The 14,242-nt window shown below is 37.3% G+C and overlaps 1 protein-coding gene and 1 non-coding gene across 4 annotated transcripts in view; both read left to right on the forward strand.

Moving 5' to 3' along the window:
- Positions 1 to 14,242, forward strand: part of atp6v1c2 (ATPase H+ transporting V1 subunit C2) — a 30,124-nt gene that overhangs the window by 10,966 nt on the left and 4,916 nt on the right. For all 3 annotated transcript variants that reach the window (XM_008117522.3, XM_008117517.3, XM_062983678.1), the window contains exons 5-10: positions 848 to 933; positions 5,770 to 5,864; positions 7,738 to 7,829; positions 10,987 to 11,085; positions 11,840 to 11,908; positions 12,990 to 13,082. In XM_008117522.3, the coding sequence (XP_008115729.1) occupies positions 848 to 933; positions 5,770 to 5,864; positions 7,738 to 7,829; positions 10,987 to 11,085; positions 11,840 to 11,908; positions 12,990 to 13,082 (534 nt within the window). The remainder of the gene's footprint in view (positions 1 to 847; positions 934 to 5,769; positions 5,865 to 7,737; positions 7,830 to 10,986; positions 11,086 to 11,839; positions 11,909 to 12,989; positions 13,083 to 14,242) is intronic.
- mir1329 (microRNA mir-1329) lies at positions 1,908 to 2,000 on the forward strand. The gene has a single exon (NR_129848.1). It is a non-coding gene; the product is annotated as a microRNA mir-1329 (primary transcript).

Here is a 14,242-nt window from a genome sequence, read left to right on the forward strand (position 1 = left end):
TCAGAAAAATACTTGTTCCATGTACTCTTCAAAACTCTTCCAGCTCTCCCAATCTTCATACTCCTAAAGAGCCCGGTGTGGCCTCAGTCTCCAGCAGCACACAATAAATTCCAAAGTGCAAACAGTTGTGAAAATTCCCCTAACTTCAGAGGGAATCCATATTGTGTGATCCATATTGACAAACCAGTTCTAGCAGTTGCCACCAGAAGCAGATGTTTTGTAAAGCTAATGGTTCTTCATTGACTATTCAAGACCAAACCGCCCCTGAGTACTTTACACCATAACAAGGACATCTTATAACAAAATTATGTTATTGCTAGAAAATCCATATATCCCTCCCAGATTGCAGCTAAGCTCAAAGGGAGCAGAGAGACCCAATGAGTGGGAGAACGCAGCATCAAAACCCCTTAACCTCTGAGGATGCCTGCCACAGATGTGGGCGAAACGTTAGGAGATAATGCTTCTGGAACAAGGCCATACAGCCCGGAAAACTCACAACAACCCAGTGATTCTGGCCATGAAAGCCTTTAACAACACATTGCAACATCAAAAGGCTACTTAATCTAAAAAATTCCCCACAAACTTTGGCTCCAACTACAAAACTGTTCATGCGCAGAAGCAATCTCTTCATTCTAGGCTCTGCAAACTAATCTGAGAAGACTGTTTGTGTTTTGCCTATAATAATGCATATCAGTCTGTCCTTTAAAGCAACAAAGAGCTATTTCGGGGATCACACTTGACAACTCAAAAAAGCATTGGTTTGTGCTTTGTGGTATTTTGTTGTAAGCCCTTTCATGATTTTCTCATTCATTTGATGTTCCTTTTATCTTTCTGTCCTTCCATTAAGTGTAATAAAGAAAATCGCCCAGTATATTGGAGAAGTTCTGGAAGATTCAAAAGATAAAGTTCAAGAGAATTTACTTGCAAATGGAGGTATGTCGAACAAACAAAACTTGGATATTCTTGATGTGCTGTTTGTGTTTTTAGTCCCTGTCACTTTCACTCAAATTTCCAACAGACAACAGAAGGAATAAACATATTCTTAAGTTGGAAACTGGACAGCTCTTCCACTTTTAGATAATAATAATCCCAAATAGTCAGTTTGTATCATAAGGGCAAATATGTGCATTCTTAGTAGATGGACTAATTTGATATTTTTTATTTCAACTTTTAAAAACTTTCTAAGCACTCAATATGTATGTATTCTGATGATTAGTTTTTAATGGTCCTGCTTCCTTTCTGACAGAAAATGTAATTACTGCATATACTCATGTATAAGTGTCAAAAATCATCCCCAAAAAGCTGGGTCATTGTATTCATGGGCCAATGTAAGTAATACACCTTTACTGTTATGAAAAAAGGAATCATCCTTTTATCTGGGTAGAGTGGCAAAAGTCAAGAGCTTAGTCTGTCTAGGGAGAACATAAAAGAAGCCCTACTGCCTCTACTATAGTATTGCCTCTGGCATTTTTGAATGCCTGTATGGGAAAATAGAGATGTTGGTAAAGGCTGGCTGACACCCCGAGGCAGCTTTGATGTTTTCCGTTCTCCACACAATGACCCTCAACTTGTCCATGAATCACATCAAAATCCATAATTTTGGGACCCAAATATGCCCTTGATTTATACCCTAGATTGACTTATACATGCCTATATGTGTAAAATCGCTAAGGGGATAGCGGAAAGACCAGAACAGACTTCAGTATTTTTGTTCTTTCAGTGTTCTGTATTTATTTTGTACAGTATGCTTTATTTTATTTTAAATTGTTTTGAAAAGTGTGATAATAACATTTAATATATTTCAGGAGCGAAGAATAAAGTGAAATGTCAAAGGAGTATGTTGAGTATGGGTGGCAGTTGTGTTTTGCAAGCATGTGCATGGTGTGTTTAACAAGAGAATTGCTTCTGCATCGGACTGTAGGGGTACAGTGATCAGGTTACGATGGATTTCTCTAGTAACAGCCTCGTAGCTTGATCACCATCTCCCTATGATTCAGATTACAGCTGGTTTGCTTACTCCTCCAACCTTTTGTTTCCTCTTTACCTTAATCTATATTTCCCTTTCTAACCAGTCTGCATGTGGAGTGAAAACTGCATTCCCATGATCAATTTGTCCTGGACATATAAAATATACATGCTTTTGATCTTCCAAAGTGTGTTTTGCTTTAGTACAAACATTTATTCATAGACTTAAATAAACAGAGAATTATGACTGGAGACTAAACTAGACATGACAGGAAATAGTTGTTGTCAGAGAGGGAAACGCAGCTATATCCACTTTCCCTCCCAATAATAATTAGTATACATCACAACATGTCTTTTGGTCCCTTGCCACCTCTTTCAGTAATTGGCTGCTCGTGGCAGAGAGTAGAAAAAGTTGGAACAAAATGACACAAAGTACATTCTGCATAACATTACTGCAAAAGAATTTAGATGTGTTGTGGCTATTTTTGATGGCAACTGAATGATAAAATGTCTAGTTTAGCCTTGCATACGTGCGTTTTAAAATCTAGACAGGAGTTGATGAGGTTGATACGAGTTTTGTCAATGACCTCATTGGATTACATGCCTCTTTGTTCCGTTTTCAAATATCCACTGACATCAAAGGGGTGCCCAGAGCATTCAAAGCAGATCATTCAAAAAGCTAGATATTTGGAGATGCAAGTGAAAAGGAAAGGATCAGTTTCTTCACACAGCAGATGGTGGAACTGTCAATTTCACTACCTCAGTATCAAGGGATGGCAGTGGCCAACTTGGATAACTTTTAAAGAGGATTAGACATATTCATGAAGAATAAGTCTAGCGACTAGAGTAACCAATGATGGCTGGGCATTGCCTCCAGAATCAAGGGTGTTGCACCTCTCAGAGTACATCTATACTGTAGAATTAATACAGTTTGCCACCAATTTAACCGCCATAGCTCCATGCTATGGAATCATGGGAGCTGTAGTTTTACAAAGTCTTTAGCCTTCTCTGCCCAAGAGTGCTGGTGTCTCACTCAACTACAAATTCCAGGATTCCATAACACTGAGTGCCATAGACCTCATATTTTCCCCAAGCATATTTAAGAAACAAATTCAGTTATCTCCTATAAATATGTTCTAAGGCAGTGGTGCTCAGCCTGGGATCACCAGATGTTTTTGGCCTACAACTCCCAGAAATCCCAGCCAGTTTACCAGCTATTAGGATTTCTGGGAGTTGAAGGCCAAAAACATCTGGGGACCCCAGGTTGAGGACCACTGTTCTAAGAGGAGGGAGTAGGATGCCATAGGCACTGGCCAGTGAGTGCAGTGTGCAAGCAGCAAAAAAGACACAAGTGGATGCAGTGAATGCATTTTCAGAGCACACAAGTTATTCTCAGTAAGCCTGTTGGCAATCTCATGCATACTTTACGTAAGACTGGTGAAGATGACATCTCTATGTACCAGGCCTTTTTGCACGTTAGACTTTCCGCACCCAGGAAATCTAAGATGGTAAAGTGACTCTATCTAGAGCTAGAGATTCAGATACTATACAGATATTATAGAGCAAGGGAACAAGTTTCACGTCATGAAAGAAGAGGTTACTAAAAGTGCAGTGAGAGTGTTAGAAAGAAGCAGGTTTTCCAAAGTAGATATAGAGCAAAACAGAGATCATTACATTGATTATATAGCAACTATTATTCTTCCTTGTCAAGATCACTCCCCCCCCCCCTCATACTATGAAAGCCACCAATTCCAGCAGTAACATGCCTTTCTATGAGGCAAGGGGCTGTGCCAGTGGTTCTCAACCTGTGGGTCCCCAGATGTTTTGGCCTTCAACTCCCAGAAATCTTAACAGCTGGTAAACTGGCTGGTATTTCTGGAAGTTGTAGGCCAAAACACCTGGGGACCCACAGGTTGAGAACCATGGGGCTATGCTGTTCAAAGCAGTGTGGATATTATGGTCTCTCACATCACACAAGCTTTTGCTGAGGAGCCAGTCTAAATGTGTCGAATCACTCCACGGGTAAAGGATCTCTCAAGAACAATGGAAAACTTTTAAAAAAACAAAATAAAGGTCAATCCTCAAGAAAGGAGACACCAGTGATTGTCGTAGCCACAAGACCATTGTATTGATTTCCATTGTTCAACATTTTGCATGAAGGACCTTCACCACATATGGAGCAAGAAATCCCAGATACCCAGCTGGATTGAGGAAATGAAGAGGTACTCGGAATAATATTGCAAACTTATGTTAGATAATGAAACATACTAAATAATTGCTGTAGTCAAGAAATCAGAAGAAGACCAGGATTTGGAAGGAACTAGACAAGATCCTCAAGTGTAAAGATGAGACATGTTAAAATTACTACTGTCCTTGCCACTGTATTTCTCATTTCTATGTATGGTTGTGAAAACTGATTGGAAGAAAATTAACTAATTTGAAATGCCATGCTGGAGAAAGGTTCTGTTGATACCATGGACTGCTACAAAAACAAATCAATAGAGCCTAGAGAAAAATCAAATCTGGATTTCCCCTAGATATAAGACAACTAAATTGAGACTGTTATTCTTTGTCCATATCACAAGAAGACACGATTCACTAATAATGCTTGGTAAGGCAAAAAGTAATAGGAAAAGAGGAAGACCACATACAAGATGGATGCACTCAAAGAAGCCACAGCCCTGAATGCAAGATCTGAGCAAGGCGGTTGATGGTGGGGTGATTTGGAGGCCTTTCATTCACAAGGTTGCTATAAAGTTGATTTTGCAGCAATTAACAAACATACCCGGCTTCTTAGAAATTAGCAGTGACAGAATGAGGGTCAAATGAAACATGGGATCATTCACACTTTTTAAAGAGTAAATTGTAAAATTAGTTTGCCACCTCAAATTTTCTGGATAGAGCAGATGGGAGTTGTGGACCAACAGTGTTGAGGAGGCCATGCTTTTCTTGTCATATTTAGTTCATTTCCATGTGATATTAGATTCCAGAATTGACTCAGTGAAGTACTGATTTGGCGTATAAACACTTACAAAAATTTATTTCTGGGGCTGAAGTTTCCTCAGGTATAGGGACACATTTTGAGGAGATTAATGGTTTGCAAACAGAGACTTGAAGCCATTCACACCAGCATGAGATCATTGACAAAACTTCTCTATATTTAAATTGACTATGATTTAGGTGTTTGGTTTAGATATTTAGTGTATTTTGAAAAATTAAAAATCATAGTGTGGTGTCTCTGGGTGCAAAGCCCTGGTGAAATAATAATCACAAATGAGAAGAATATATGCAGATGGACTGAACACATCAAATTACATTACATTAAACACTTTAACCATGTAGATCTGTAAAGAATACAAGAAAGAATTCAGTTCAGGCTGGATGTTTTGATTTCAAAGGAATCTGTGATGGGATGGCTAATTTGAACTGCTAAACCAAACCCTGTGTAATATTTCATTTAGAATACTGATTTGTAAAGGATGCATCCCCTGGATTCAGATGCAATAAACCATCTACACCAGAGATGGAAGGTTTCAGGATTAGAACAATGCTATCAAACGACTGTTGGGAAATTAATCCCAAAAATATCTGGAGGGCCACATTATGCCCACCTCTGAACTGTATAACTTGCATCAAAAAGATCAAATAATCTAAGTTCAATTTTAAGAGAATCCAATTATATGATGACACATGATGAAACACAGGGGTCATTGCAAAAAGCCAGATGTCGGCTGCATCTTTTAGATTTGCCCTTGTTTTTTGTTTGTAACTGTTCTATTACTGGGTTTGTTCATATCTTTGCAGTGGACCTGATTAGTTACCTGACAAAGTTTGAGTGGGACATGGCAAAGTATCCCATAAAACAACCACTGAAGAATATTTCAGAAACATTAGCAAAGGTAATGTAACATTTCACCCTCCTTTAAGTGGAAAAAGCACCCTCACAAAACCAGTTTCCAGAACTGAGAAGAAGGTGTGGTTTCATGATTGAAGTTAATGAATTTTGCAATTACTTTCACAGAATCGCTTGAGTTGGGTCGAAACATAGTCATCTTTAATGTTGAACTCCTCTAAGCATTAGTGATTTTGCACTACACCAGTTTGATATCACTTTATAGCTGCATAGAATTTGCAATTTGATGAGAGGTTCTTAAATTCTCTGCTAGAGAGGTCATGTGCAGTCTAACTGCATTATGATCCATGGATGGTGCCCATTCTTGAGTCATTAGTTGCCATTGTTTGCAGTGGGTTTCAAAAAAATAAAAAAAAATCTATAGCAAATTGTACAAATATTGTACTAGTCCCGGTAATACTAGTCTCTGGCACATTGGGAGTTGGGCGGATTGTCAGTCCCCCATATCAGATGGTTTGAGAAGCACTGCTCTTGTGCAATCCCCTGAACCATTGTTCCTAAGGCACTTTGGGAATAAGTACTAAGAATTAAATCAGGGTACTTCATGTCAAATATTGCACGGAATACCACATTTACTATGCTAACTTGCCATGACAACATGCACAATTAGCTTGAGAAAACCTTATTTGCCATGGCTATGATGTCATAATAATAATAATAATAATAATAATAATAATAATAATAATAATAATACTTTATTTTTATAATCTGCCCCCATTTCCCCAAAGGGACTCAGGGCAGCTTACATGGGGACTGCACCCAGTATACAAAATATAAAATAAAACAAAAAATAAAAACACGTAACAATATCATAAAAGCAATTAACCACATTAATTATCTCTGCCAGACCTAGTGGATACCAACTACTGGTATGTCTGTTAGAAATGTTAGAGTGTTTTCAAAAAGAAAATCAAATCAACAGATTGATCAAATCAACACAGACACAGATTGTTTTATGTTCTTATGTTGTGTTTATAACTATGGGATATCTGTTAGGGTGTGGTGTGATAGGAAAAGGGGTTGGTTCCCATTTCCAATCTTGAAATATAATTGTTATGTAAGGCTCCAAGAAAGGTTAATTCCCTAGTTATAGATAAGAATTATCAAGCCCTGGATATAGGAAGTTGAATGCAACTTTCTATTTATTTATTTCGTGTCAAAAGCATTGTACATTTCAAATAATGGAAATTAAAAAAAAAATTAAAAAAAGAAGAAATCACAAGCAACTAAATAGTTTTGGACCAAAAGCGGGCAACAGCAACCGCATTGTCTGTAGCTTTAAACAACTCCTCCTCCGTACATGAGGCAGGGCATTGTGGGCAAACATACATTTGCTGAGTTGTTTGTTCTCCTCCACAGTCACACAAGGTGGAGGATTCCTCCAGGTAGTGCCACCTTGCCAGGTCTATTTATATGACATTTAAATATATATAAATATATAAATAAATAAATATATGTCTATTTATATGACATTAACTACAGAAAAGTCTTATGTACTATTTTTTTAATTGAAGGATACGTTACCTCATTTGACCTCTAAAGGGATTCCTGTATAGTATTTTTCCTCCATATAATCCCTTCTCCAGCTCAATCTTTTCCTCTATGTGCATTTTTCTCATCCCTCCATTATGTTTACATTAGTGCAAGCCTGCACATTAAATACAAAGATGTATTTAACATCACAACTAGTTTGGGCTTCAATAGTTATGATGTTAAGTACATCTTTGTATTTAACAATATAATCCACATTCACTGCAGATATGTACATTTGTGATAACTGTATAAATAATATGCTAACTTCATAGGCCTGTACAAAATTACTATTTCTTATTTGGACCTTTCTGTATTTTTCTATTTAGCAAATTACACAAATAGAAACAGATTTGAAAAGCCGAGCAGCTGTATACAACAATATCAAAGGAAATCTCCAGAATCTGGAAAGGAAAAACATGTAAGTTTTGAAGTGCTTGAAGTGCTTGAAGGTACTTGAAGGTGCTTGAAGTTTTTTTTTTTTAAAAATAATTTTTATTAGAACCTTTTCAAACCAGTGATGACATAAACATAAACATATAATAAAATAAAATACAAAACTGAAAGTAAGAGAAGAGAGAGAGAAAAACAAAAACAAAAAAGAATAAAACAAAAAACAAAAAAATGAAACAACTAAAATAGACTTCCATCTGTTGCATGATGACGTTAAGGTTCTCTATTTCATAGCTTCTCATATTTATTCTGGTAGCCCAGTCCATTGTTCTCCTATTGTTAGGCTCAGTTCTTAGTTTTGAATACTTGGTTCCCATATAAAAATTCTCATTTTTTCCTCTTTTAAGTAATTTATAACCAATTCCCAGTCAGTTTGTTTTCTTGGGCGGCCTTGGTTATCTGTTAGCAGATATGTTAATTTATCCATATTCATTATTTCTAGGATCTTATTTATCCAGCATTTCATTTCCGGGATTTCTTTGTCTCTCCATTATTTGGCTAAGATCATCCTAGCAGTGGTGATTGAATAATTAAATAGTATTTCTTTGTTTCTATCTTTTTCTATGTCTAACATTTCTAGTAACATAATTTTGGGGTCCATATGTATTCTAATTTGTAACATCTTTTGGATTTTAATATGTATTTCTTTCCAAAATGCTTTAACTTTATTGCAAGTCCACCAGCAGTGGTAGAAAGTCCCAACTTGCTCTCCGCATTTCCAGCACTTATTTGATGTTTCTTTATAGTAAATTGATATTTTTGAGGTGTTAAGTACTACCTGTAAAATAATTTAATGCAATTTTCTTTCAAATCTGTCGCATAAGTGTATATAACTCTTTGGTCCCATGCTTTTTCCCATTCTTCTAGTTTAATCGTTTCACCAATATTTTTAGCCCATTTTAGCATACATTCTTTTATTAACTCAGTCTCTGTTGCCCAGTTTAGGAATTTCCCATAAATTTTAGATATAATTTTGTTCTCCAGTTTCATAACTCGGTCCCAAAAAGTATCCTTTTCTTCAAACCCTAATTTTTTTATCCTTATTATAAATTTCTTTAAATTGTCTATATTGGAACCATCCTATAGTAGGGAATTTTTGACTAATTCCTTCTTGGTTTTTCATTGTAAGAACTCCCTTTTCTTTTGACAAAATGTCTTTGTACCTTGGCCATGTTTCTTCACTCATCTCTCTCTGGCATATTTCCAGGGGAGAGATCCAAAGAGGCGTTTTTGTATATTTATTTATTTATTTATTTATTTATTTACAGCATTCATATTCCGCCCTTCTCACCCCGAAGGGAACTCAGGGCGGATCACATTACACATATAGGCAAACATTCAATGCCTTTTAACATAGAACAAAGACATACAAACATAGGCTCCGAGCGGCCGCGAACTCATGACCTCCTGGTCAGAGTGTTTCATCGCAGTTAATTGTAGCTGGCTTGCTCTCCCGCCTGTGCCACATAACTTATCCTTATATTTCTCCCAAATTTTTAATAGTGAGGACCTAATAAAATGATTCCCGATTTTTTTGGGTTTTTTTGTCATGCCACAAATAGGCATGCCAACCCGCCCTTAAATTTGCTCCCTCTATAGCTAGTATTTTTTTTTTTTGTAAAGTAGACCAATCTTTTACCCATGCTAAACTGCAGGCGTCGTGATATGATTGCAAATCTGGGAATCCCAATCCTCCCCTCTTTTTATCATCCATCAAATGGATTCTTTTAATTCTTGCTTTTTTACCCATCCAGATAAATTTAAGTAAATCTTTGTTCCAGTTTTTGAATTTCTGTGTATTTCTTATAATTGGTAAATTCTGGAAAATAAATAACATCTTGGGGAGGTGCTTGAAGTTTTGAAGTGCTTGAAGGTACTAGTGGGCAGCATCTGTACCTGATGGGAGCCCCTGGTGGCGCAATGAGTTGAACCCTTGTGCCGGCAGGACTGATGACTTGAAGGTTGGGTTGCTGACTTGAAGGGTGCCGGTTTGAATCCAACCCCGGAGAGAGCGCAGATGAGCTCCCTCTGTCAGCTCCAGCTCCATGCAGGGACATGAGATAAGCCTCCCACAAGGATGTTAAAAACATCAAAACATCCAGGCATCCCCTGGGCAGTGGCGTCCACTGGGCAATGTCCTTGCAGACGGCCAATTCTCTCACACCAGAAGTGGCTCCTGACAGAGTTTCTCAAAAGTTTCTCAAGTCTCTCCTGACACGAAAAAAAAAATCTGTACCTGAACATTTAATTGAAATTGTGAGACTCTAACATGCTGAATACAGATTGGATATAGACTTGTAGACAGATGATGTGGACTGGTTTAGGTATGCAGTGTATTTGATGGTAGAAAAGCAAAACAGAAATAAGTTGTGCAGACTTGGTTTAAATTGAAGTCCATTTTGTAGAAGTGTTAAAATCCAAGGAACTGGGGTTGTTTCTCGGCCACTGGATGCAGATATATTTGTCAGTGGCAGACCTGGGAGCCCATAATGCCCAAAAATTATAGAAACCTAGAATAACAGTCCTGGAAGGGTCTCATGGGCCATATTTTCCAACTTCTTGCTCAATGCAGGATCTCTTACTAAAGCATTTTCAAGAAGATTGCTGTCCAGACTCTTTTTGAAGACATCCAGAGAAGGAGACCCCACCACCTCTTTAGGCAGCCCAAATCTGTAAATCGATGGCTCCTCTTTCACTACTAATACAAGGATACCTTCTGCCACAGAATAGCCTCAATCCAACATTCCCATTGCTTAGCATAGCAAACTGTATGCAGACATGTGCTACGGTACTATGTAACACCCATGTAGAATACAAACATAGTGCGATACATGTCAATGAGTGGGTGCTATTCTGTAATGCACAGCTCCTAGTGTACAATTGCAATGTAAAATATAGGATGCACAACCACAACACACAATGTGTAGCTTGCAAAGATAAGATGAGCATGTTGTCTGTGCAACACTGTTTCTGTCACTAGCAACGAATCTTTCTCTTGTGTAATGGTGACTTTTTGGGCCCGCATGCGTAGCATGACTTAGACGTATCTATATGAATCCTAGGCACCCAATAAGATATCTTTCTTTCTCTACTATTACTAATGAAAGTGTTTGTCTTTTACTTAGGGGGAATCTTTTGACACGTACCTTAGCAGACATTGTGAATAAAGAAGACTTTGTGTTGAATTCTGAATATCTCATCACTCTCCTTGTTGTAGTTCCCAAGTAAGCAAAAGTTGATTATCTTGTTGGATACATTTATATAACCCTTTAGAGAAGGAATGGGGCGATATATTGGTCTCCAAATCTTTTTGGATTGCTGCACCCATCCTTCCTCCTCACTAGCTATGCTTGTGATGCCTGATGGGACTTTCTTTTCTTTTTGTTGTCGGAACCTAGGGGCAAGGATGGTGGATTGTGCTGCCAAATTTCTAGGTCCTGGGGCTTGTACTTTTGTTGTTTAGTGGGAGGGGAGGACACCATTACTCATTTATATATATAGATATAATCAACCTATATACATTAAATTAGTAATCTTCTCAACAATCCTGCAAGGGAGGCGAGTATTATTATTCTCATGTTATGGATATGGTGCTGAGAGCAAACCCATTACTAGTCACCTGCTACGTTCATAGTAACACAATATTTGAACTGGGACTTTTGTGGTTTGTAACTCACTTGTCGCCCACTGCCCTGCACACTTAGTGGATGCAATATACGAACACTTAAATAGCAAAGTGACTGTTGTTGTACACCACTACATATCCGAAGACTCTGCACCCATGGGTTTAACCAACCATAGGCCAAACTTTGAATTTACCCCTTTATATATGAAATACCATTGTACTACACCATTGTATATAATAGGATTTTCACGTTTGTGGATTTTGTTATCTGTGGGAACTTATCCCCAGTGGATATCAAGGACCCATTGTTGTAAAACCTTTTGCTGTGAAAAAAATTATCTTCCTTGTTACAGGCCAAGCTATGTACAGTGGCAAAAAACATATGAATCGCTTTCTGATATGGTGGTGCCACGATCTACAAAGTAAGTTGAAATTTCTGAACAAGCTTGTTTCTTATGCATTGTATCTTGATCCTTGATTTTGACATGTCCTATGGATAATTTGGGGGTCATTCTGCAGAGAGGGGAAATGTCCAGTGCCACGTCAAGACGCCAGTTGCCCCTGGCCACCCCTATCATTTTCCTAGCCTGGACATTCAAAAAGGCCAGAAGCAGTATCAAGGTGGAGAGAATAGAAGGAGTCAATACTTCTTTTAGGTTTTCCAGGATGGACTAAGCTGTTAAGTTTTGCCACTCTCCTCAGGGAAGAGGGATAGTTCCTTTCTTGATAAATGTTAAAATGCAGTATTTATCTGGATAAATCAACCCTAGTTTCTGGGATCAATTGTTTGATTAAATTTAGACTTATGCATGAATATATACATTAACTACAATTTCCAATCAGATTTGTACATGAAACAGAATGCTACACCATATTATCTTTTGCTTTTGGGTGGCCAGATGTTTTTTATCAACTCTAGCCATGTGAGAGAAATAGACATCAGTTTCTTTTTTAAAATACATTTTAATTACATTTCTATTCGTTTCGTTACAAAAAACCATCTCTACAATTCATGTAGCTTCTCCTTTCTCCCATTGTACTACCCATTGTGCTCCCCATTTCCGGAGTCCTTCTTTTCTTTATGATCTCACCAGAACCTCATTTCTTCTGGTGGGGGTTGGTTCCCATCTTCTTTCTATAATGTTTATTTAATAATTTTTTCCGTATACTTTCAAAATCATTATTCTTCCTTAGGCCTTTTTAAACCTTTAGATTACATGTTAATTTATCATTTACTGCTAATTTCCAAATTTCCTTATATCATTCTTCTATTTTAATTTCCACCTCTCCTTAACAAACCAAACAAGAGAAGGTGAAACCTGTGTGTCGTAACTCCATCCAAACTAGTATGTAACCCTTTTGTAGCACAGCCTAATTACAAATCTGCAGAGAAAGTAAACTGGACTGGAAATCACAATTCTTTGAATCAGATTATACTTATATTGTAATTAAAGCAAGATTTTAAAAAGAGGAAAAGCCAACATATGTATTTTATACCAACAGGATGATTGCTGAAGATGCAGAGGGAGGACTCTTCACTGTAACACTGTTCCGAAAAGTGATGGATGATTTTAAAGTTAAAGCAAGAGAGAACAAGTAATGCTCATTTTCTATTAGTATTACAAAGGGAGAGTAGGATTAATGTAAGAAACCCTCATATGAATTGTGGGGTGCCTGTATGCTGTAGAATTAATGCACTTTGACATCCATGCCTCAATGCTATGAAATCATGAGAGTTATAGTTTCATGAGGTTTTTAGCCTTCGCTGCTAAAAAGTGCTGATGCCTCACTAAACCAGTTCCCAGGATTCCATAGCATTGTGCAATGTCAGTTAAAGTAATGTTAAACTGTGTTAATTCTACTGTGTAGATCCATCCCTAATGAAACTAGGACGATATGTGCATGATTCCACCAACGTTCCTGAATTCTTTAAGAGCATACCTTCATTATATGGTTTAGTCTAGTTTCAAATACATTCAAGGGCATTTTCGTCCCTGGTGTTGTTGTAAATGACTTTTTAAAGGAAATATTCATTGTAGCAAGAGGTATTCATATTACATAATTAAGGAAGTGATAACAAGTGTATTTAGATGAATGTGTTAAAATTCTGTGTAGGTCATGGTTGCTGATCAGGAAAGACAGCAAATGAGCTCTGCAAGGAGCAATAGCTACTGAAAAAAGAATACCTAGCTTTCACATAGGATTGCAAATTATTTCTGTGTCCAAATGACCTGGCTGTAGAACTGATTTCCAATTACTTTTAATGAGATTTTCTCTGAGGGAGCTTATCAAACAAAATGCAACTGTAATATTAAATCAACTCATCTGTACCATATATTTTATACGTTGCAATATTTTGCATCTTTCTCTGAAAATTATGCCTGTTTTATTCAGGATTGTAGTCTACGTTGCCATGAATTTTTGCTTACTTGATGGCACCATCCTGAAATCAATTGATTTCACAGGGCTTTTGTGAAGTTGAACTTGCCACTCAGTTTCTTGGAGGAAACGTGATGAATATGAGAAACAGTTTGTGATGCAAATATTCAACTGAATCTAACAAGGCAATTCCCACAGGACTGATGAATCCACCTGAATATGCAGACACATCTGAGATAAAAAAATTGTTAATGACTCAGAGCTAAGAGCTCCTTTAAAAAAATGTGTCATTTTTTCTGATATGACTTATTTGCATAACCTACAAAGCTTCTATTAGCTTCTTAGCTTTTAGCTTTTAGATTAAGTAAACCCGCATA

Source organism: Anolis carolinensis, chromosome 1 (assembly GCF_035594765.1).
Source record: "Anolis carolinensis isolate JA03-04 chromosome 1, rAnoCar3.1.pri, whole genome shotgun sequence".
NCBI classification, from domain to species: Eukaryota; Metazoa; Chordata; class Lepidosauria; order Squamata; family Dactyloidae; genus Anolis; species Anolis carolinensis.